This window comes from Elephantulus edwardii, unplaced genomic scaffold, assembly GCF_000299155.1.
Source record: "Elephantulus edwardii isolate Elephantulus edwardi_28Jun2011 unplaced genomic scaffold, EleEdw1.0 scaffold00232, whole genome shotgun sequence".
Taxonomy (NCBI): Eukaryota; Metazoa; Chordata; class Mammalia; order Macroscelidea; family Macroscelididae; genus Elephantulus; species Elephantulus edwardii.
In genome coordinates this window covers 3,333,798-3,358,506 of record NW_006399982.1, presented here as the reverse complement: position 1 = coordinate 3,358,506, position 24,709 = coordinate 3,333,798, and the positions used below count along the sequence as shown (strand labels likewise).

General features: G+C 42.1%; 2 protein-coding genes across 2 annotated transcripts in view; both read left to right on the top strand.

Moving 5' to 3' along the window:
• The window catches only part of KIF24 (kinesin family member 24), a 51,690-nt gene extending 26,981 nt beyond the window's left edge, over nt 1-24,709 (top strand). The window contains exons 6-12 of the mRNA XM_006898506.1: nt 5,449-5,570; nt 6,334-6,439; nt 10,811-10,882; nt 13,777-13,886; nt 20,623-22,833; nt 23,843-23,936; nt 24,569-24,709. Of these exons, the coding sequence (XP_006898568.1) occupies nt 5,449-5,570; nt 6,334-6,439; nt 10,811-10,882; nt 13,777-13,886; nt 20,623-22,833; nt 23,843-23,936; nt 24,569-24,709 (2,856 nt within the window). The remainder of the gene's footprint in view (nt 1-5,448; nt 5,571-6,333; nt 6,440-10,810; nt 10,883-13,776; nt 13,887-20,622; nt 22,834-23,842; nt 23,937-24,568) is intronic.
• On the top strand, nt 16,213-17,145 carry LOC102854894 (uncharacterized protein C12orf43 homolog). Its single transcript, XM_006898537.1, has 2 exons — nt 16,213-16,217; nt 16,341-17,145. Exons 1-2 carry the CDS (start codon nt 16,213-16,215, stop codon nt 17,143-17,145), a joined length of 810 nt encoding a protein of 269 aa, XP_006898599.1.

Below are 24,709 nucleotides of genomic sequence, written 5' to 3'. Positions count from 1 at the left end.
CATATGAGTAGTTGGTGGTCTGTTCCACAATCAGCTCCTGGCCTAGTTTTCACAGCTGATATTGAGCTTCTCCAGCAGTTCTTTCCACAGATGTAATCAATCTGATTCCTATGCATACCATCAGGTGAAATCCATGTATATAACTTGCGTTTATGTCTCTTAAAGAACATATTTGAGGCTCTCGGCTGGATGTTGCTGTGTCAGCAGGCGGGAGCCCGGGTTCGAACTCGAAATAAACTTTGTTAATTCGGGGAAAAAAAAAGAACGTATTTGAAATGAGTAAGTCATTGTGCAAAATTCAATCATTCTCTCTTCAGCTCCATTTCTGTCACCGAGTCCATGTTTTCCAACTACTGAATCTTCTTCTCTGTTCCCAACTTTTGCAATCCAGTCACCCATTATTATCAATTCATCTTGATTGCATGTTCAATCAATCTCCGACTGTAAAAGTTGGTAAAAGTCTTCTATTTCCACTTCCTTGGCTCTGATTTTTGGTGCATATATCTGAATGATAGTTGTGTTGTATTCACTGGCTTTCCTTACAGAAATTTTGGATTTCTGGCAATAGGATTTTTATACCATAATGTTCACTCTTTTAAAGTGCAGAGATTTTTTCCCAATATATTCAGAAAGCCATCTTCACAATTTAATTTTAGAACATATCCATTACTCGAAAGGGAACCTATTACCAATTAGCACTCCTCATTCACCTCCTTGCCTGTTCCTGAAAACCAGTAATCCACTTTGTCTGTGGATTTGCCTATTCTTGTCATTTCAGATAAATGGAATCATACAATTTTTGGTCCTCTGTAACAGACTTGTTTCACTGAGCATGTCATCTGCATTGTAGAAGAGCAGTATTTCCTTTCTACAGTTGAACCCTGTTCTGTTGTGTGGATATATCATACTTTATCAGCTGATGAACATTGTGTTGTTTCTTTTTTGGTTATAATGAATATTTGAATGCACGTTTCTATGTTTTAAGTTTTCTTGGGTATACATGGAGTGGATTTGCTGGGTTATACCTTTTGAGAAACTACCAAAGCTACAGCACTATTTTTAGAAGTTACAGCATTATTTTATGTTCTTATATTTGTTGTTGTTGATTGCCATTGAGTCGAGCACAACTCATAGCGACCCCATAAGCAAAAAAAGGCCTGAAGCCTTTCCACAACCATCGCCATTTATCAAAGTTCATATTCCAGAGGCATGCTATTTAGGAAGTGAATGCCACTCCTGCTTCCAACTCATAATATATGAGGGTGGGTATTATTTTTCATATTCCCCAAGGGATTCTAGTATGCAGCTTCAATAGTCATTCTTCTGTGTCTCTCAAGCAGTCATCCTGGTTAGAGTAAAGGGAGAAGACTAGAGGATAGGCTGAATGACTAACCTTTAGAACACTTTTACTTATTCCTCTTCGGAGGAAAATGCCCAAGTCTTCCACTGAGCTTGAGACCAAGGTGGGCAGTCATATTGGCACTGGAAAAATGCCTTCAGTAAACATCAAAGTTTAAATCCTGTCTAGCTTATTCTGCTCTCTCTTTCTGGCCTTTCTTCTTATGTTCTACTAATAATTGTAAATGTTTACTGACCACTTACTACCCAGTGGATGCTTTGCCCAAGTCCTTTAATCCATTTAATCATCATAAAACTCTTAAGGAGGTAAATGTCTTTAAACTCCACCTCACAAACAAGAAAACGAATGTTAAAATTAAATGTCAACTAAGAATCATATATCTAAGTCTGGTAATGCTAGCATTTCAGCCTGGACTGATTTTTGTCTAAAGCCTGTTTTAACATGCTATATTACCTAGAGGGAGCTCTTGTAGCTTAGTGGTAAGGAACTGAGCTGCCAACACAAATGTACACAGTTTGAATCCACCAGCTGCTCCGTGGGAGAAAGATGGGCAGTCTGCTCCCATGTGATTTACTGCCTCTAAAAACGACTGGAGGGCCAGCTATGGGTTGGTTCCTACTTGACGGTACACAAAACAATAACAACATATTACCTATAATGTAGAGTTGGAGATTTTTCTTAAGGAAAAAGGCACTCATATTATTGAATGAATTAACAGCTTTGTGACAAAATCATTTTTTATCATTTGCTTAAAGTTAGATGTTTAAAAGGTATGTTTAAACATTAAATAACAGGGTTTTAGGGACATTTTGTTGTTTCCTTTTTCAAAACTAGAAGACACAGATGTGTGCAGTAGCCCATCATTGATGCTCTCTTTTTTTCTCTTAATGATTTACTTTTCCTAAGACAACTAGGTAAATTTTGCTTAAGGAGTGGGACCTTCCTTATAACTGTATGATTTCCCATTTCCTAGTCCTGATAGTAAAAACATGAGATAGTACCTGAATGTGTACTGTTTAAGGGCCAAGAACTTCTTTGTAGTGATTGCATGGGCAGATACAGAACAATATGTGGGACATGTTGAAGGGGCCCCCTCTTTGGGCTTCTTCATACCATCCTTAACCTGCCTAAAGTTCCTTCCAGTGTTGAGTCCTAAGGAAATCATTTTTCACATGCCTGTTCCTTGTGATCTTTTTTTCCTCTTCTTCCCCATGCCGTTCTTTCTATAACCAGGAGTTTCAGCGAATATGATCCTCATCATGCCTTGGTCTCTAGAGATTAGCTCAATTGAATAGGAAAGGAACAATGACTAAGAGAAAGTTCCTTTCTGTTGGCTATGGCCCATAGTATACTACTATACATAGTATACTACAGGCAGGTGAGCAAGTGGAAGGACCAAGTCAGCTTGGAGGTGGCAAGTCAGCTCCTCTGCCCTAGAAAAGTTTATGGCATTGCTGCTATTGTCATGTACCATTAAGCTGACTTCAATTTAGCAATCTTATGAACAACAGATTAGGATTTTGCCCTCTTATGCACCATTCTGATGATCTCTGACAAAGTTAAGCCCATTGTTGCAGTCACTGTATCAGTCTATTTTGTTGATGGTCTTCCTCTCTTTCTCTGACCCTCCACCTTTCCCAGCATGCTGTGTTTTTCCAGGGACTAGTCCCTCTTAACTACATGCCCCTAGTATATGAAACAAAGTTTCATCATCCTTGCCTTTAAGGAGTACTGTGGTTGTACTTCCTCTAAACAGGCTTGTTTGCTCTTTTGGCAGTCCAAGTGCTATTCAGTATTCTTCTCCAACACCAGTTCAAAGACAAGGATTCTTATTCGGTCTTCCTTATTCATTGTCCAACTTTCAGATGTATAGTAAGCAGTTGAAAATACCGTCACTTGGATCAGGCACATCTTAGTCTTTGAACTGACATTGTTGCTCTTTAGCACTTCAGAGAGATCTTTGAGAGCAGATTTTCTAAATGCAACACGTCTTGATTTCTTGACTATTGGTGTTGATTGTGGATCCATGTAAAATGAAATTATTGAAAACTTTAATCTTTTCTTGAAACATCTATCGTGATGTTGCCTGTTGGCCCAGTGGTGAGAATTTTTGTTTTCTTAATGTTGAGATGTGACATATATAAAAGGCTGGAGAATGTTTGTTCCTCTACAATAAGTTTTTCACATTTTCTTCACTTTCTGCAAGCAAGGTGTGTCATTCATATACATTGTGTTTCACATATTCCTTCATTCACATTATGTTTCATACGATCATTACCATACATTGTGTTTTATAAAATTAATCACCATTGATCTGTGCCCACCATTACCTTGTCTTTTCAGGTCCCTACTGAATCTACTAATTCCTTCACACTCCCTCCTTCTTCCCACCAAACTCTCCAACCTTGTGATTCCCCCTGCCCCGCCCCGGCCCCCCCCCCCCCCCCCCCCCCCCCCCCCGCCCGCAGCCTCCCTGCTCCCACTCCTCCCACCCTTTGACTTCCATACACATCTTACTAGTTTCCCTCTGTTTTTACAATAATGATCTTATGCAGTGTTTGTCATTATGAGACTTAGTTGGCTCAGTGTAGTATTCTCTAGTCTCTCCCATGTTATGTTGTATTTCCGTTGTTATGTGCCATCGAGTCGCTTGCGACTCATAGCGACCCTATTAGTTAAGTCAAAAGTCTTTGCACATGTCAATAAAACACAGTAAACATCTTTCTGGTATTCTCTGCTTTCAGAATCCATCTGACCTTAGCAGTGATATTCTTAATTCCACTTCCTCTTCTGAATCTAGCTTGATTCAGAAAGGAATTAAGCACTATCTGCAAAGTATGCTTTCTAAGAAATAGAGGAAGGGAGTAGAAGTTTCTTCTTAGTCCACATACAGGTTTTGGAAAGAAAATAGGGTACTACCATTGTTATAATACCCTGAGTCTGAAATACATATGGTGTTTTACCAGAAGGAAGTGCACTGAGGTCAAGGTGGAAAGTTAATATAAATTATGAATATCTGACATGGTTACCCTCATAAACATTTATTGACCTGAAACAATGGTACTTGGTAACTCAGGTGTCACGCTCTAACTCTCAGGTGTCACATACTGAGATATCATCCCATGTGTTTGCTCAAGTATCACCTTCAGGTGTCACCTTCACAGATCATCCTGAGATGCACTCAGGCTTGGCCCCTTGTTTTCTGCCTGCACTACTGACAGCTTTATTTTCCACACAGGATCAGGTTTTCTCCAGAAAATGTCACCTTCCAGGCATGTTCTATAGCCTGGATTTACCAATGCAGGCTTCAAAACTTCTCTGCTTTTATAGAGGACTCACTAATGCACCATATTTCCCAGGTACAGAGTCAAGATTTTGTCTGCTAGGAAGTTAATGAACATTAATCCTAATTGTGGATTTGCAGTATTCAGCATTCATCTCTCTGTTAAAAATCAAGGCAGCATTTTATGCATGATGATTTTCAGTGACTCAAGGCCAATCTTGAGGTCTCTCACACACCCTGTCCCCACCCCCCCGAGTTCCTTTGCAGTTAGAGGGATTCCCAATTAATCTTTACTTCTATTGTGATGATTGGTCTCATGCCAATACCAATAACTCATCACTTCATGTTTCCACATATTGTGCCTGGCCTCCTTTGTGACTTCATCCTGCAAGAACAGGTGGATGTGATCATTCATTCCATGATCCACAGTTCTATCCTTTGCTTCAGTTACCAAGATAGATGAGTATTATGAGACCTTGCTTTGGAGCCGAGTTATGCCCTAGGGATTTTAGTCAGACCAAATCCATCAAAGATATTAAAAAGAATACATGAGATCAAGAAGTAAATTAGCTCCTGAGCTAGTGAATGCTCTCCTACCAAGATTAGTATCCCCCATGGTTTCACTGCCACTGGGTTTTTACTCTGTATGATGTAGTATTGGGGCAACTTTGCACATGGTGTGGGGAAAACTACAGTGTACTGACAGAGTTAGGGTCTGTTTGGTCTCTGCTGTTTTCATCCAGTTCTAAGCAACCAGAGAGCTTTGCTGAATCCTTGAGGAAGTCACTCTGGATTTTCTTTTCAGGTTATCTTAAAGGGCAGCAAGGAGCGCAGCACTGGAGCTACTGGAGTTAATGCAGATTCCTCCCGCTCCCATGCTATCATCCAAATTCAGATCAAAGATTCAGCCAAGAGGACATTTGGCAGGTAAGCTAGAAATATGCAGGGAGCTGCATTGTCTTCCTTTCTCTAAAGTGACTTTGAAATATGTGTTATCAACAACAGCACCCTGTGCTGTGGAGTTCTTCATTTCAGGGATAGAGTCGAGTTGTAAGCTCTGAAATAAATCATTGTACTAAAGTGTCATCAGTTGATTAACCATGAAGTAATGACCTATTGTTGGTCAACCCTAAGTTATTAAAAGGGACATTGATTGCTTCTAACTTGAAACACAGTATCAGCAAAGGAATAGCTGGAATACATCTCAGAGAGCTTACAGACCCCCCAAAAAAGGGAGATGGAAAGTTAATCCATCCTGCTTGAAAAAAGCCATCAGACAATTGGGTCTATTCATTGGCTCTGTGGTACTGTCTTAGCGAACTCCCTGCCACACTGATGGATGGGTCTGTCTCCCCTCTGAGAAATTAGTCTTTTTTTTTAAACTGGAAAGCAGCCCACAGAAGTGTTTCAGTTTTAATTATCTAAGTAGTCACCTAACTGATTTGCATTGTGGTCATTTAGTCTCATGGAAAGAGTATTTTATTAATTTCAAGCATATTTTCTCACAAGTGATTAAAATGAACAGGCACGTGTGAGTGATTGGTGCCCACAGCAGCTGACAGGACACAATTTTGCAGTATTTCTGGAAAGCTGACGGTAATTTCATTTCTTGAGGATGGCCAAAATACTGACTGAAGTAAAAATAAACCAGAGACCCAAAGAAGTCATCCCTGCTGTGTCTTTTTTCTAGGATTTCTTTTATTGACTTGGCTGGCAGTGAAAGAGCAGCAGATGCCAGAGACTCAGATAGACAGACAAAGATGGAAGGCGCAGAAATAAACCAGAGTCTTCTGGCTGTAAGTTACTCAAAAGCCCTCATCTAGAAATCTTTCTTGAAGGATGTTGGCCTTCTTTACGGGAGTCAGAGAGGGTGAGGGCGGAGAGGACGCAGCAGAGCAGCAGGCATGCACTTACCTGGCTATTGAAATTACAGGGCTTAAACAGAGGCACTCAGCAAATCTTATCTCTCTGCATTCTCTTCCCCTGCCAATTAGGCACAAAGTATTTCTGCAGTTGGTTAATGGTTAACTTGGGTGAACTTTCCTCTTCTCTCCATGCTTTAAGACCTCATTAATTAACATATAAAAGTAAAACAAACATGAGCAGAACTCAAAACCATAAAATAACCAGACTCACTGGTCAGATAGAGACTGATGGAGCCCCATGATCATGGCCATTCATGACCCTGCAAACCCTGAACTGAAATCACCCCCATGACTTTCAGTCAAATCAAAGACAAGCCCAAGGTGATCAGTAACACTGGGCAAGAACACACTTCTTTTAGCAATCAGCCATACAAGATCAGAGGACAGCTTTTGCTCAGAGATAAAACTCAGGTGACAGAAAGGCAAAGGGTGAGTGGAAACAAGAAACACAAGGGAGAATTGGGAAGTTGATGCTGCAAGGTAGGAACTGTAGTGGGAATTGTAATAAGTGTTATGAAACAATGTGTATGAACTGTCAAAAGATAATTTGCTTTGTAAACTTTCACTCAAATCACAATAAAAGGGTTTTTTTAAAAGTATAATAGATAGGGCAAAGAAGTTGCACTGCAATCCTGAAGACACGTGGTTCAAATCCACCAAATGCACTGCTGGAGAAGGAGAGGCAATCTCCTGTGCCAGTCGGATCCGATTCGATGATACACAATAAGAAAAGAAAACTAAATAAATAAAAAATAATAAAGTATAATAAATAGTTTAGTGATTCACCATAGACCTGTCGCCAGCTTCAGCAATCAACTTTACTGATTTCTTTGTAGTTTTCTTTTTACTTTCAGGATGTATCTCACTACTAGTGTACAATCATAATACTTTGTTGCAAAGGCAGTTGAAAGAATTCTTTGTGTATTTAAAGCCTACTAATTCCATATTCAGTTAGGTTCATTTGTTTGATTTGGTTTTGCTTTTTAAAACTGCTTTATATTTTTTTTCATTTTATAATATTCAAAACATTTACATGATTTCAAAGTAAAAATTCTGGAACAAAAACACATTCATTGAAATCTAGTTTCCATTCTTGTCTTCTGGACCCTTTACCTCCATCTCCTTGTTATTGTTCTTGCTGTTGGGCTTATTCTGGCTTGCAGGAACCCTGTGCAGAGTAGCCCTGCTTCATAGAATTTAGGGTGGTTTCTTTTCAGAAGTAGATCTTCAGCCTGACTTCTGAGGTCCCTCCACCTGGGTTCACACTAACCTTTGACTAATATCCTAATGCTTTACCATTTTTTTTAACCACCCAGAGAAATCTTCTTCCATTTAGATAACCATTTTTCCAAATTTTCTGAATTAATTTACTTACATCCTTGCACCCCTTTTTTTGGTAAGAAAGATAGCATACTGTAATCATCATCTTGTACCTTCCTTTTTCTTCTTAATAATCCTAAAGGTCATTTCATGGTCACACGTAGAGATCTTCCTCATTTCTTTTTACAAAGGCTGGTGCTGCTTGGGCCCCTCCCCTTTATTTATAATCTCCTTCTTCAGAGGCAGTGGCAGGAATCAGCATCTTTTTTTGTTGTCTTTTTTGAGTAATTTTGTTAAATAATTTTAGATTTCTAAAAAAATTGCAAAAACATTGCATAGCATTTCTGTTTTTCCCTTTATCTAGTTTTCCCCAATATTAATATTTAGCATAATATTGATTATATAAATTAGGAAATAAACTTTGGTATATTTTTTTACTAGGAGTCCCACAGATGTCTGCTTTCAGATCCAGGGTTCAATCCAGACCTTATAATACATTTAATTGTTATGTATGTCTCTAGTTTCTTCCATTTTTGTCATTCATGACTTTAATGCCTTTGGAGAATACCAATCTGTTATTTTTAGAATGTCTCTGATTTTGGGCTTGTCTGATGTTTTCTCATGCTTCTTGTTATGTGCTGTTGAGTTGCTGCCACTCATAGCGACCCTAAGTACCATAGCTCTGAACCCTGCCCTATCTTGAGCCAGTTCCACTGACTCCGACACCCCTAAACCTAGTACCCCAGTTACTGTGTCAATCCATGTCCAGGGCCTTCTTCCTGTGCTGTCCCTCCATCCTTCCACACATGATGTCCTTCTCCAAGGACTGGTGCCCCCTACCCATGTGCCCAAAGTATGTGAGATAGAGCTTCAAAATTCTTTCCTCCAAGGAACAACTTGGTTTCACCCTTTCCATGAGAGATCTGTTGTTTCTCTTGGTGATCTATGATATGTATATTCAGTAGTCTTCTCCAGCACCACAGCTCAGAGACATCGATTCTTCTTCTGTCATCCTTAGTTATTGTCCAGCTCTCTGATGCATACATAGCGTGTAATTGTAAAGACCATGGCATTGAAGTTAGTAATTTCTAGCAAGAGTACCACAGAGGTGATTTACTCTTATCAGGTGGTGCATGATGCCAGTCTGTCTTTTTGCTGATGATGGTAGTTTTGATCACTGCATTAGGGTGTTGTCTGCTCAGCTTCTCCATTATAAAATAATAATTTCTGCTTTGTAATTTATAAATGTTTTATGGGAAGGTATTTTGAGATCATGCAAATACATTCTGTCACACCTTTTGCTCTCTAATTTTAACATTTGTTGGTAATTCTTATTTGTGGTAGTTGTTACTATGATGTTTGCCTGTTGGAGTTTTCTATTCCTCTCATTCTTTCATAGTCATTAATTAGATTCTGTTGTAAGCAAAAGCTGCCCTTCTTTCCATATTATGTTATTATTTAGTCTATCAGCATGTTTATATTTCTTTTATTTCCTGGATTATATATAATGCACTACTATTAATATTTTTTTGCTTAGTTTGCCCCAGATTTGGCCCTTGGAAGTTCCATCTCTTGAGATCTTTTTTCTTTTGACATGCCTTTATCGTTTTAAGAGCACTTCCTTAATTTTGGTACTACAGAATATCCCAAGGTTATCTTGTACTTTGCCTAATCCCAGCCCTGAGATCAACCCAGAACCAACATTTTTTGCATGTAATAAATATGAATTAGTTTTCACAACAAGTTGGGAAAATTCCCTTCCCCCCTTTACAGATTAGGATTCTAAGGTTCCTAAGGGTTAACTAAATGAACTAAACCTCCATAGCCTTGAGGGATAAACCTGTGATTCTGATATTATAAACTGTGGCCCAGGAATCAACTATGAAACCTGGGAAGAATTATCTGTGAAACTGTACTTACCCTTGGGAACTTGACTTTATCTCGGGTTCTGACTTGATGGTACACAACAACAAACATGGAGGAAGTACAACCAGGGTGTTCTTTAGAGTCAGGGATGGTAAAATGTCATGTCACCTACTTTGGGCATGTTGTCAGAAGAGTCTAGCCTTGGAAAAGACATCATGCTTGGAAAAGTAGAGGGTCAGTGAAAAGAGAGGAACTGTCCTCAATAAAATGAGTTTATACAGCACTGCAATAATGGGTGTGGGTATGGTAATGATTGTGAGGATAGTGCAGCATGAGACAAAGTTTTGCTCCTTATTCTGCTTCACCTAACAAAACAATAAGGAATTGAGCTACTAATACAAAGGTATGTGGTTCAAATCCACCAGCTCCTTTCATTTGAATCAAAATCTGTGCTTGTCTGAAAAGAGAGAATAGTCCTGGCTTTCTCACATCTCTCCCAGCTCTGACTTTTCTTCTGTTACTTGACTTACTTTATTTTCTGCAACCACACTTGAACCTAAATGTGTGTGAAGAAAAGGAGAATGGGTATAGATTGCTTCTCTCCTTAAGTCCACCTGTAGATGAGAAGAGGAGAGAAAGAGAACCAACAGGCCAATATTACCTCCATCTTCCCATAGAAGCGTGGACTCTAGCACCTGAGGGTAGGCCCCTTGGCTCATCTCCATCTCACCATCAACTCAGTGCTAATCCTAAGATCGTAGCCTCTTAAACTGGAAGCCCTTAGCTTTGCAGAAACCCAGTGGAGGATTGCCATGAGTCGGAATTGACAGCAGTGGGTTTGGTTTGGGTTTAAGCTAGCCAGCACAGGCTTATGCTTCTCAGCTTGATTTTTCTTGCAAAACAGAGATTCCCAGAATATTTTTATTTCCTTTTGGAGAATTGCTTGAGTATGGCTTATTTAAAGGAGTAAGCTCATATGGACATAGCACCTGATCTTTCTTTCTTTCTTTGCCTTGCACTATCTGATGTCCTTGCTGGTATTCTCTCACTTTGCAGCTGAAGGAATGTATCCGAGCACTGGATCAGGAACACACTCATACTCCCTTCAGGCAAAGCAAGTTGACTCAGGTAAGTTCAACGTGAGCTGTGACTACGCTATACTTCACTCCTTTATTCTTTCTTCTGTTTCTTTTTTTATTCAGTAGATTATCTACTGTGAGTAAGGCATGATACTAGGCATAATGAGAGAAAGAAAGGAAGGAGTCCCTCTTATCTAGTAGAAAAGAGAGTATATTTGGCAGTATGTCTTGAGGTCTGATGTTGCTGCAGCCTTCTTGGCAAAATAACATACAGCAGCTCTCTTGGTTATAACCTAGCAGCTTTCTGTTTATCTCCAGTGTACATAAATCTTGTAGATTTAATGGAGTCTCTGAGCCTTTAAGAGGTATGATAGCTGTACTTGGTACTGTCTTGCCTGTAAAACAGACCAGTGTTCCAAATAACAACAACAAGAAAAGACTGCAGTTAAAAAGAACAAGATTCATAGAAAGAAAAGGAAAAAAAAGAAGATGATACATTTATCTACAGCTACTGATAGGAAAGAAGGCCAAAATCTATTATTATGTGACAAATAAGGGAGAGGAAAAACCCCACAACACAATATGCTTTGTAAACTTTCACTAAAATCGTAATTTTTTTTAAGCAAGCTGTACAACAGTGTGAAAGGAGTAGATGCAACATGGAAATGGCGGAGTCTGACTTCTACTCACTTCATAAAGGGGCACTGTCCCCATCAATAATAAACATAGTACCATACAAATAGCTACCTGGTCAGACATGCCACTCACATGCTCCTGCACCAATTTCTGCAAATCATTGGGCCCAGTGTTTGTTGCAGATTGACTCACAGACTTTACTTACAGTTGTGGGGATTATTAGGGAAATAGGTTGGGAAGTGAAGGTGGCAAAGAATATCACAGAGTACAAGTCTGTGTTTAGTCCAGGAGTCCCAGGGCCGATTAATGAGACACAGTTCCTCAATTAGTTTACATAGCTTCTCAGTCAACAAGTAGAAGTCTAGGTTCTGTTCAGCAGCACAGATAAACCTCTGGTTTCCTCAATTAGTCCTGCAAACTTTATCTCAAAGCAGTTACAAGTTGGCTTTTCATTCAGTAATCCAACATGTAAACCTTTAACTGTGGCTCCATCTCCAAGGTTCTGTCAGTCTACACCTTTCCATAGTCTCTTCACAAACTCTGCACAATCTCTTCACAGTCCGCCCCCCCTGCCCCCAGTAGTGTGGAAAGTGCTTTCATATATTGATCCCACAGGTGTTGATGATTTGCAAGACCATGTGTCTGCAGTTAAGGTAGCTGGAGACCATGCCCCCCACAAAAGGGCCTAACACAGTGGCTAGAAAAGGCAATTTTCATGGATTCTAATACTGTGCACAGTGTAGAAATATGATTTTAAAACATTTTTTTCTTATATATATATATATATATATCTATATATATATATCTATATATATATATCTACAAGTTAAAAAAGTTCAGGAAGTTAGAGAAGAAACCATTAACATTGACTGTAACAGAAAGAGTTGTAGTCAAGAACAAGTGAAATTTAACTTTCACATGCCTTTAATTGATGTTTTGTATTATTACTAAAGAAAAGTACTTTTACCTGACCACAAAAGAAAGGTATTATGTGTAGTTTATAAACCAGAATAATTAAAGTTTATGTCCGAATAATTTTTGGTGTAATTATTTCCCTCACTGAATGTTCTTTTTTAATTTTGAAAACATTAGGTAGCCAAAGAAGGCATGTGAGGGCCTCCCTGGACAGGAACAACTACAAAGACGGGGTACAGATATCCCAGGCTGGGTTCTGCACCATGTCCTTGCACAGTAATGGACAGACTAGGTAGGGAGACACATAGAAGAGAATCTTCATAGTCTGCAAAAATGAAGCCCGCTCAGCATCTAGGAATAGTCTCCACTTCGTATTAGCGACTCCACACCAGACTAGTAACTCTATAGGATGTGGCACAGACCTTATAACAACATAGCTCCTTACTAGTCAGAATTGGGGGTTCTGGGACTTAGATTGTGTCTTTCCAAACATGATTTTAGCCAGAAACCATCTCAGAAGTGATTGATCCTGATTCTGACATTGGTTCTATTATTTATTTATTTTAAAAGTTTCAAACTTAAAAAATCTTTTTAGAAACTTAAAAAAATTTGTGCATACAAATATAAAAGATGAAGGTAAAATGTACTTTAAGATCCTGCTTTCAAGTGCTAACCACAGCTGTATTTTGTTAAGCATTCTGAGCATCACTGCATCCATATATCTAAATGGAGAGCTGTGTGCTGAATTTTACAGAATGATGCCTGTTTATCACTCAGAGATAAGTTTCAAATATCTTTCCATGTACTTTTTAATGAGGGATACATAATCATTTCAATGGTTATAGTGTACTCAATTATAGCTATTTAGCTAATTTCCTATTTATAGACTCAGATTATTTGTAAATTTTTTATTATAAAGTGTTGTGATGAATATCATTAGAAATAATTCTCCCTCCTGCTCCCCAAATGAACGATTATTTACTTTATAATTGAATTTTGGAAGGTTGATTTCCAAACCAGTGATAAGCACATTTTTATATTTTGGTTCATCCTGCCACATGTCCTCAGAAAACTATACCAGTTCACAGCCTATGGTACATGGGCAGTGTGGGAGAATGCCCATTTCCATGTACCCTCACCAAGACAAAGTATCATTGGTCTTTTTTCACTTTATAGGTGAAAAACATTAGTTTTTAATGGTTTGTTTGAATTTACTTGAAAAGTAGCAAAGTGAGCACATTTTTCAATGGATTGTGTATTTTTTCCCATTTGTGTCTCTTTTTTTCTGAATTGTCTTGCGGATAGACTGGGACTATGGCCAAGTGTCCTGCATACATTAAGTAGTCAGTAAGTTGATTCTTCATTCTCTAACCTGCCTTCTGTTTCCTTCAGGTCCTGAAGGACTCTTTCATTGGTAATGCCAAAACCTGCATGATTGCCAACATCTCACCAAGCCACATGGCCACTGAGCACACTCTGAACACTTTGCGCTATGCTGACCGGTGAGCTGGCTTCCGAGTGCAGGTCATGTGTGTGTGCGCGCATGCATGCGTCTCACATGCATAAGATTTGACCTAAAGTTGCACACGCTTGTTTTGGACCCTAATAAGCTTGTAGTTATTTGATGTATGTGACCAGTACTGAGATTTGCAAATGTGAAATATAGAAGATGGGACATTATTTTGTTTAAGATATTCTGCCTTATTGTAGCTATTGTTAGATGCCATTAAGCCAACTCCAACTCACGATGACCCTGTGAACCACGAATTGAAACTGGGCCCGATCCTGTCTACCATATTAGGGACTTTCATCTAGCTGTGAAGGATAAAATATTTCAATGAAGTTTTCTTCCTACTGGCTTTATTAGCCCTAATTGTAAGGAATAGAATATAATCAAGGCACGTTTCCCGGCCAATGCACCAAAAAAAAAAAAAGAATATAATCAAGGCAGAATCACTTTGAGCCATGTACGTCTGGAAACAGCCAACTCATATATGTTAACAGAAGGAACTTTGCAAAGGTTTATGGGGAGTTGGTGGCAAAGCTGGTACTGCTGTAGTGTCAGGGCTCTTTGTGAGGTGACTCTGGTATTTGACAGGGTCCCATTCATCCCTTACTTTGTGGTTACAGGTGTTTATTATGGAAGATGCACTCCATTCCTTTGATTGCTTTTGCTTCCTGACATGTCTTGAATCTTCTTCCATCCCCTAGTTGTCTACAGTATGAACAGCTATGGACAGGAAACCTGTTTTTTATTACTGTTGAGGCTTTTGTAGCTTTTTATGAAACTTATTGAGGCAAGAGATGAGCTATCATTTACATTACATGAAAACCTCATTTTTCTTCTCTGTTGCATCCATTGTGCCCAGACTGTACTTGATAGTACTGAGTAGATGCTCAGTAACTATTTATGGATGAAGGAAAGAGAGCCTTCTGTGTCCTAGGCCTTGATGGAGACCCTCTGTGTGTGTGTTACTTAGTAGGAAATGTACAAAAGTGTACAAAATGCTTCCAAGCATAGGCTCTTGCATTACTGTTCTGACTCTACCATTGGCTAGCTGAGTTTTCAACTTCTGTTGAGTTCAGTTTCCTCATCTGTTTGTTTGTTTTTGTTGTTGTTGTTGTTGTTTTTAAAGGCAAAGCAAAACACTCCAAAGTTGTTGCCATCAAATCGATTCCAACTCATACAGTCCTGCAGGACAGAGTGGGACTGCCCACCGGGTTTTCACAAGTAATCTTTATTCAGACAGACTGCCATATATTTTTTTTTCTGCTCAAATGAGGGGAAAAAACAAAACAAAGCCTTATCACAAGACAGCAAAACAAAGAAAACCTATTGACACTGGTTGATTCCAGTTCATAGTGACCATCCACTGGGTTTCCAGGGCTGTATCTTTATAGAAAAGAGATGCCCATCCATCATCCTCCCATAGAGCAGCTGATGGATTCAAACCACTGGCCTTTTGATTAACAGGACAACACATAACATACTATGTCACCATTGTTTGCAAAGCAGCTAGAGGGTTCAAAACTTTACCTAAAAACTGGGAATGCTTTAGCCCTGTGTATATATTACCCAGCTTCAGCAGTTATGAACTTTTAACAAGTCTTTTTTCCTACTGCCCCTACTTACTCCTCAAGTCCTAGACATCATATGTGTCTCTTAAAGTTTTAACTTTTTGTAATTTTTTACAAGTGTGTAAGATATTACTTCTCTTTGCTTAAGATGGCCCTTTTCATGAGGGGATATATTGAATCTAACTGAGAAGTTAATTGGAAATAATTCTGTTTTTTTAAAAAAAAAGTTCAATGGAATTAATCTCATATTCCTAATAATCTGATAAACTATTGAAAAAACCATGAAAATCGTTTTATTGGTTAAATTATTGTTTATTGGTATAAATTTATTCTTACTTATTGGTTAAATTAGGTTTAATTAAGTAGTTGCTAAATTAGGCATATTGCTGGAGACCAGACCAACTTGCAAACCAGTGCAGAACATACTTCATCTCCTGAGATGTGACGTAAGACATTGGAGGAGGGGAAGAGTTAATAATATCATGTGACACTGATGGTAAGGGAGAAGGGAAAGGCAGAGGCATTGATGGTGATAATTCCAGTGACATTTGGCACTGGGTCAGTTCTGAAGCGCAGCGACCCTCCATCAAGTTTCCAGGGCTGTAAATTTTTAGGGGAGGAGATTGTCCATCTTCATCCATCTGCCTCCTAGCATCTTTCCAAGAATCTGATGCCTTCTTTTGGAACTATAACCAAAAGGAACCAAAGCATTAGAATTCAAATTTGGCCTACTGCTGCCTTATGAGGAACATGAAGTAGAGCTTTCCTGGTCTTAACTATGACGTGCCAGCCACCAGCTTTCCGATTGATGATTTATAAAATTACGGAAAATCAGGAGAAAGAGAGCAATTAGTCCCTCCCTCATTAAATCCAAATAGCCATGACTTTTCAAAAGTATATGCTCCACAATCCTTTGCGGTGGCCCAAGACAGCAGTGCTCAGAGCCGCCATGGACAACACAGCAGTAGCTGCAGCGATGAGGAGGAGCTGGCGTGGTGCCGCAAGGCTGCAGTGCTGGCCTTGGGCTTGGAGCAGCGCCCTAAGGGTCCAGAGCAGCCTAGAGCTGATGCTGCAAATGAACAGTTGCCCACCACCCACTCAAGCCTCAGGCATAAAGTGGATGAACATGAACAAGATGGGAATGAGCTTCAGACCACCCCTGAATTCCTAGCCTATGTAGCCAAGAAGCTTGGAGCCCTCTTGGACAGCTCCATTACCATCTCAGCGGTGAAGAAGGAGCCAGCCAAGGCCAGCGTGCAGAAAGCAGCCTCTGAAGATGATGGCTTCCGGCTCTTCTTCACGTCCATCCCTGGTGGCCCTGAGAAGGAAGCTGCTCCCCAGCCCCGCCGGAAACGACCGCCCTCCAGCTCCAGCGATGACAGTGACGAGGAGTGGCAGAGGTGCCGGGAGGCAGCTGTGTCCGCCTCTGACATCCTCCAGGCCTCAGCCATCCTTGGCCCCGTCACAGAGGAGAAGGAGACAAAGGACATGAGAAATAAGGACGAGACCAGTGCCACCAGCGCAGCCACGGACCCTGGGCAAGAAAAGCAGGCAGCCAAGCTCAATGGCAAATGGGCACCACCAGGGACCAAAAAGAAGAAGAAACAGAAGAAAAAGGCAAAAACGAGTGAGGCTCCCACATTCCCACCAGCAAAGGGCACAGCAGCCATGCTTACGAAGTGACCCCAGTCTGTGGGCATCTGAGGACACGTAGCCGAGACATTTCCAAGCCCCTCTCACTCCAGGTTCACGGACATGACTGGCGGGCCCAGGCTCTGCCCACGAGACCCTGCTGGTGACTGGGCTTCACCCAGAATGGGAAGGGTGTGCCTGGGTTCCGAAGCCTAAGCCAGGTCTGGCCGCTGTGCGTCTGCTGAGGGCAGAGGCGGATTGTGGGACCAGAACGGGATGCAGGATCCTCCAGTTACTCAGGACTGACATTCAAGGGGCCAAGCACCTGTGGCCCTGGGCCCATCTCAATGGATGCTAAATGGGTTTTTTCCTTACCCTTTGCCACCACAGACGCTGTGTGAGCCACACACACTTGATAGAACACAGTCTAAACAAGGAGAGGCATCATTCTCCCCCACCACCACCACCGATTTTCTAGACTTTTCTTCCTCCACATTTATGAATATACCATCTACCGTCATGTCTCTGAGCCAACCGGGTTTTCAATAAATGGTTATGGTACCAAAAAAAAAAAGTATATGCTACTTTTGGAGTTGGTAGCAGGTTTTTGCATTCTGTAGCAGATCTACAATAATATGAAAACAGGTGACATTCAACCAATTGAAGGGTTTAATTTATTTTATACCAAAATAGCAGATTTTCAGAACCATAAAAAAAAGTAGGCATATTGCAATTAATTTTAGGTAATTTTAAATAAAAAGCTAGAAGGCTCTTGGTGGTTTAGTGCTAAGGAGTTGCTCTGCCAACCCAAAGATACTTGGTTTGAATCTACCAGCTACTTTGGGGGGGGGGAAATCTCATCTTGTGCATTTTACTGCCTCTGAAAACCCACTGGAGGGTCAGCTATTGGTTAGGTCAAACTCAACGGTACTTACCAGCAACATATGCACACACAAATTCTCCCCACTATGATTTAAAATTCTCATTTCTCTTTGCACTTAACAAAAGTTACTGAATAAGCCAAAAGTAACATCTCTACTATCAGGAGAAAGGTCCATGCAGTTTATTGACAGTAGTGATTTTGACAAACAAATAAAATACCCTTTAGGATCTATGGCCAAATTGCTTATAAGATTCCCCTCTGGCACTCAGATTTCTAGAGTTACTTGTTCCCAGAAGGAGGACAATCTGGTGTTTTACTCCAAATGAAACAAGAAAAGCTGAGTTTTTATAAGAGGAAATAGTTTGGAACCATTTAGATTTTCTGTGACACTGTAGCCCATTCCTTGTCAACATGTCCTATTGTAACACCTGAGAAAAAACGTGCAGATGTTGCCTGCATTGTAGACCTAAACCACGACCACAGAGCTGATGCCAGTTCATGGCAACTAGACAGATCAGCAGCACTGCCTGCACAGAGTTTCCAAAACTGTAAATTGTTACAGAAGCCGGCTCTCTCCTATTTCTCCCGCGACGTGGCTGGCAGATCTGCATGCCCGATGTGTTGGTTAGCAGCACAATTTCATCCGCTGCTCCATCAGTTTCATTTAGCCTTACTAGGTTAATTTTCAGAAATGGTCATGGAGTAATGTGGCTCCCCCTGTGGTTAGGAATGAAACCCAAAATAAAGATGAGACATTTTCTAGGGTTCACGTCACTAAGCAGCACTGCTCCTGCCCCACTGAAGTTTTAATGAAGAAATTCAGACCACTGGAGAGTCACATTTTTGTTTGATTTTTGTCTAAATCCTATAGTGTTTTGACTTTAAGTATCTCAGAGCAAAAGACTCTGCTCTTGACAAATGAATCCTAGCAAAGATTTAATTCTGGGTTGGGTTTGTTGTTTGTTTTTGTTTTTTTTCCTTGAGCCCTAAAATTCCTTTGTGTAACAGAGCAGTAGTACTTAATCCAGGGGTGATATGCCCCTCAGGGACATATGGAGATATCTGGAGACAGTTTTGTTTTGTATTTTTTAATTGGTTTGCATACAATAATTCATATATATTGTTTCATTCATGTACCTTTTATTTTATACAGTCTTTCATTTACATTGTTTCATATAATCATTCAGATACATTGTATTTTATATAATTAAGTACTATTGATCTATGTCTATTATTACCCCATCTTTTCAAGTTCACACTGATTCTTTCCTATTCCTTCACCTCCCTCTCTCGACCCACTAAACTCTGCTGTCCTAGTGATTTCCACCCTTGCCCTGTTGCTGCTCCCTCTCCCCTTATTCCTTCCCCTTTTGGACAATTATACACATTTTAATAGTTATCCTTCTATTTTTGCAATAATGATCTTATACAGTACTTGTCCTAATGAGATTAGTTAGTTCACTCAGCCTAATGCCCTCTAGGCTCTCCCATGTTACATAGTATTTTATAAAATCATTGTTCTTTGGTGAGCATAGTATTCCTTTGTGTGACTGTACGACATTTTCTCAATCCCTTCATTAGCTGATGGGCATTTGGGCTGTTGGAGACAGTTTTTATCATCTGGTGACTGTGGGGAAAGTACTCCAGGAATCGAATGGGTAGAGGCCCCACATAGTATTAACATCCATCTGCCCATGCACAGGCCAGGTCCTGCAACAAATAGTTATTTGGTCTATTATGTCAGTAGTACTTAGGTTGAGAAGCCCTGGAATAGATAAACAGTTTTTTCCTTAATGAAATTAGCAACACTGATTATTTCTGAAGTGTTTTTATTTTCTTAAATACCTACCAGATTTAAGGGTATTTCTTTTCCTATAAAACTCTAAAATGGATGATTCACACACACAAAAAAAAGGCGGCATTGAGGCAAGCTCTGGTAGCCTAGTGGCAAGAAGCTGCACTGCAGTTCCAGAGGTGAGCGGTTCAAATCCACCAGATGCTCTGCTGGAGAAGGAGGGGGCAATCTCCTCCTGTACCAGTCATATCCCATCTGATCGTGCGCGCGCGCACACACACACTCTCTCTCCCTCTCTCTCTCTCTCTCTCTCTCAAAAAAATCTATATATAAATATAAGAAAGGACATTGAGCATGGGCAACGACTGTTCATTGCCATGGAGTCAGACCTGCTCATAGCCAACCCTCCATTGGATTCCAAGGCCATAACTCACATGGGGGATTACCCATCTTCCTCCCGTGGAGCCTCTGACTGGTGCATTCAAACCACCAGAGGGCTGTAGCCTTTGGGTTAGGCCACCAGGTTCCCTGAGGATGGACACAGGGCTTTGGAGTTGCCTCGTTTTCAAAAGCATGGCCGAATATGTGGTTCTGAGACTGGCCTCCCTGGCTTGTACCTATATAGGGCTGTAGTGATTTCAAAAAGACTTTGGATCCTGGCATGTTAGTTGCTCAGAAAAGGTACTGTTCTTTTATTCATTCAGGTAAAGAAGGGTGTCTCGTCCTTAAATGGAGTCTACACTTCTCTCAGATAAAATACTAACCTTGAATGCTTTTGTTTCTGTTTTTCTTGAATGCTGTAGTACATAATGTGAAGAAGATGCCTTTAACATTAAATCATTCTTCACAGGGTGAAAGAACTAAAGAAAGGCTTAAAGTGCTGTGCTGCAGCTGCCAGTCGAAATAGGACTTCTGGAAACAACTCTCCAAAGAGAATTCAAAACTCACCTGTGGCCGTGCAGGAGGACAAGTGTTCTCCCAAAAAAGTCAAGCTCGGGCTTCAGCAATCACTCTCAGGGGCACCTGGTTCCATGAGAGGGAAGGCCCAGCCTCTAGCTGGTCACTCACCCAACATCCCGATTGCTTCTGTACCTAAGGCCCCTGGCAAAAGAGGCGGCTCCAGAGGGTGTCCTCCGCAAAGGTGGGTTGTTCAGACCAGCCCTGCCAGAGGAACCACGAAGTCTGGACAGTTGGCCAACAAAAAGGAAGAAGAGTCAGCACGATTTTCCTCTGTGAAGAATCAAATTGGCAACAAAGCTGCCCTGGAGTGGGGCAGCAGGACCCCTGGGCCGGGAGGAGACCCAGTCCTTGGAAAAAGGCCTGCCCAGTGCAAGAAAGTCCAGACTGTACAGCCAGTGCAGAAGCAGCTTGTGCCCCACGCTGAGCGCTCCTCTGGTGACACCCACCACTTGGCAGAACACAATCAGGACAGCAAGGAGGCCACACTTACCAGTCCTGGCCCCGAGGCGTGGACAAACATCCCTCCACGTCAGAAAGAGAGAGAGGAGCATCTGCGCTTTTACCACCAGCAGTTTCAGCAGCCACCTCTCCTCCAGCAGAAACTGAAGTACCAGCCACTGGAAAGGTTTTTATGCCAGTACCAAGCCAAGGATGGTCAGCTGCCTAGTGAGACCTCCCCACCATTACGTGCTCACGCAGAGAGCTGTGACGGAGCCCCCACTGAAGACCTGGATGACAGCGATTTCAGTGAGGATTCATTTTCACATGTTTCCAGTCAGAGGACCACTAAGCAAAGAAACACCCTGGAGAGTAGTGAAGACTCCTTCTTCCTTCATCAGCGGGAACAGACTCCTGAGGAGAGGGCAGCTGAAAGGCAGCAGAGTCTGTCTTTTAGCCTCAGGACAGATGGTGATGAGAAGGATCTAACTGAAAGTTGGAGGTGCTCATGGGATCCCCGAGGCCCCCGAACAGCAGTCCTCAGTCATGGCTGTCCAAGTCAGGTGGCTTTGGAGTGGAGCAGAGAGGAGGGCTCGAGCTCCACAGTGATCTCTCCCCGAGGCAACCTGGCAGAGAAGCCTTACAGTTCGCAGGTAGATCTTATATATAACCAAAAAAGGGGTGGAGGCTCAGCCTTTAATCTCAGTCAGGATTCATTTACCAGTATTCTTCCTGGACAGGTGGAGGGCTGCTCACCACCACCAGAGGAGAGGTTCATTGTCTCACTGTCCCACACTGCAGTTCCTGGGTCCCCAGACCAAAGAGATAGAGACACTGTCTCTGCACCATCGAGAGGAGTCAGCAAAGACAGCCCAACTCCAGTGATGAGAACAGTGAAAGAGAGTGCCCCTTTCCAAGGAGAAGACTCTGGAGAAGAACCAAGCTCATGCTCTGAATATGCTTCAGGTCTCATGGCTCCCCTCTCTGTGTCCCTCCTGGAGAACCCAGACAATGAAGGCTCATCTCTGTTGGGGAAGCTGGTCCCAGATGCGGCTGCCCGCAGTCTGGAGGCAGAGGGCTGCACAGTGCCATCTGGTGATCAAGAGGCAGTCTCACCAGCATCTATGGCAATGAGGCACCTGTGGCTGTCTTCTTCTCCTCCAGACAATAAGCCTGGTGGTGATCTTCCGGCTCTGTCTCCGTCACCCATCCGTCAATACCCCCCTGACAAGCTGCTCAACGAAGACCCTGACCTGGGAGAGGACTGCCGGGGCAAGGAGGTTACACTCTTCTCTTGGGACCATGTCAGTAGTGAGCTGTCTGTTGCTGACGCCGAAGAGGCAGAACTGGGCAGGTCCTGGAGTTTTCCAGGAAGGCCCTTCCCCACCACACACATTGGGAGATCTCGCTCTGGGCCAACATTTCCCCAGCAGACAGGAAGGAGTGATGTGGCCAATCAGCTCTGGAACCAGGAGAGAAAACTTCTGACAGGACAGTGTTGGCAGGAGCAGGCTTCGTCCACAGACCCCAGCAAGCTGGCCTCCTACAAGGACAAATACAGGCTGATTCCAAGGAACTTATCAAGACTGAGCTCTGCCCTGGTCCCTAGCTGTTCTGCTGAGATTGTAGAGACACTCCATGCGCCCACCCTGGGGCAAGCACAGTAAGTTGGCCTTTTGCCCCAAACTTGAGCTCCTTTGACATTCCTTCCCCTACTCTGGCCCCATGTTCTCTGTTCTGCAACAGCCGTGGTTGTTCAGGGTTGGAACTGTACTGTGACTGGCAACAGTGTCGTCCAGCTCACTAGGGAGTCTGGGTATATCCAACCTGAGCTTTAGGAATAACACGTATCAGAGCAAGGCCACTGGCTTAGGTAGACCCCGCAGCCTGGGCACACTGCTGACCTGTGAGCAGGAGAGGGAGAGCCCCGAACCAGGCCTGTGGAAAAACCAGGAGGCTGGTGATTTGAGCTGCTCCCTTCAAGATGCTGAGAATGGTGCAATCAAAGGAGATGGTGACGGCAGCTTTAGAGGACATGGGAGAAAAAGGCAGACAGGGCCCTACCCCCTCCAAGGCCCAGGAGCTGGGAGAGCAGTGGATGGGCCTGTAGGATGCTTCCTCCACAGGCTGCAGCCTTTAGCTAGGGCTTCCAATACCCAGGCCACGTGTCAGCCTGGTGCATCCTGAGAATGGCCGGGCAAAAAGGAAGTATGCACAAGTGAGGAGCCAGCTCCAGGTAGACAATCATGCTGTCTCATGGTCTGTACCTTTCCATAGACTAACAAGACAGCTGTGGCTTCTATAGTTCAACCTCCTTGCTTTGATCTCTGGATCTTCCACTTCCAGGAATAAAAATGATGGCCATCTATTAGCCTTTCAAAAATGCCAGTCACGTGGTCCCAGCCTCGAGAGCTTTTTCTGCAGGGAAGCCATGGATAAAATAGGCAGTTCCAATAGAGTAGTAGCAGTACCCTGCTCTGTCCAGAGCATGCACAGTGCAGCTCATGAGCCCTCTTTCCTGTCTTGAGTCCCAAGAAGGATCAAGTGAAAAGGGGAGGTGGTGAGCTGGCCCTGATCAAATGACCGCTTTGGGTAGGGATGAGACTTAGCTCCAGAAAAAGAGTAGGGGCAGGGGGGATGGGAGACCAAGAGGTTCCCTTCTGGTGTTCCAGGCAGGTGGTGATCCAAGCACATCAGGAACAGATGGATGAAATGGCTGAGCTGGGCTTTAAAGAGGAGACGCTGATGAGCCAGCTGACTTGTAATGTAAGTGACCTTGGTTGTACACTTATACTGTTGGATTCTCTTTGCCAGGATTTTGTTAGGGATATTTGCACCTATGTTCATGAGAGATATTCGTCTTTAGTTTTCTTTTTTAGTGATGTCTTTGCCTATTTTGGGTGTTAGGGTTATGCTTGCCACACAGAATTATTCCAAGAGTCTTTCTTCTTTAAAAATTAAATAGAAAGATAGTTCTTCTCTGAATGTTTGGTAGAATGTTGGGAAATTTGCTTGCAGCCAGTTTCTTATAGGTCATCCTGTTTGGCGCATGAGGGAAGGGCTGCCATCACACACTACCCGTGAGGGCTTGTGCCTTCTTCTCACATAGCTTGAAGGAGGTACAGCACAGGTGTATAGACGGGACATGGGGCTAGAGTCCCCAGTCCCAGGTGAAAATGATTTCAGCTCTATCCTTAGTCATCCTCCCATTCTATGAGGTCTTCCTGCTAAAATGCTTGTGTTCTGCTCTGTGCCTGGAGACTCTCCTGCACTTTTCAACTAGAGGGTCCTGGACCCTGAAAAGCAAATCTGGCAGAGAGCCACCCAGACTTGGGGAAGGCAGCCTTAGATGATGTAACACAAATAAGCACATGCTTCATTTGTTCCTGTTTCCTTAGGATTTTGAAGATTTTGTGACCCAGCTGGACGAAATCATGGCTCTGAAATCCAAGTGCATCCAGAGTTTGAGGAGCCAATTGCAGCTCTATCTGGCTTGTCATAGACCAGCTGCAGCCTCTGAAAGGACAGCAGTGTCCTAG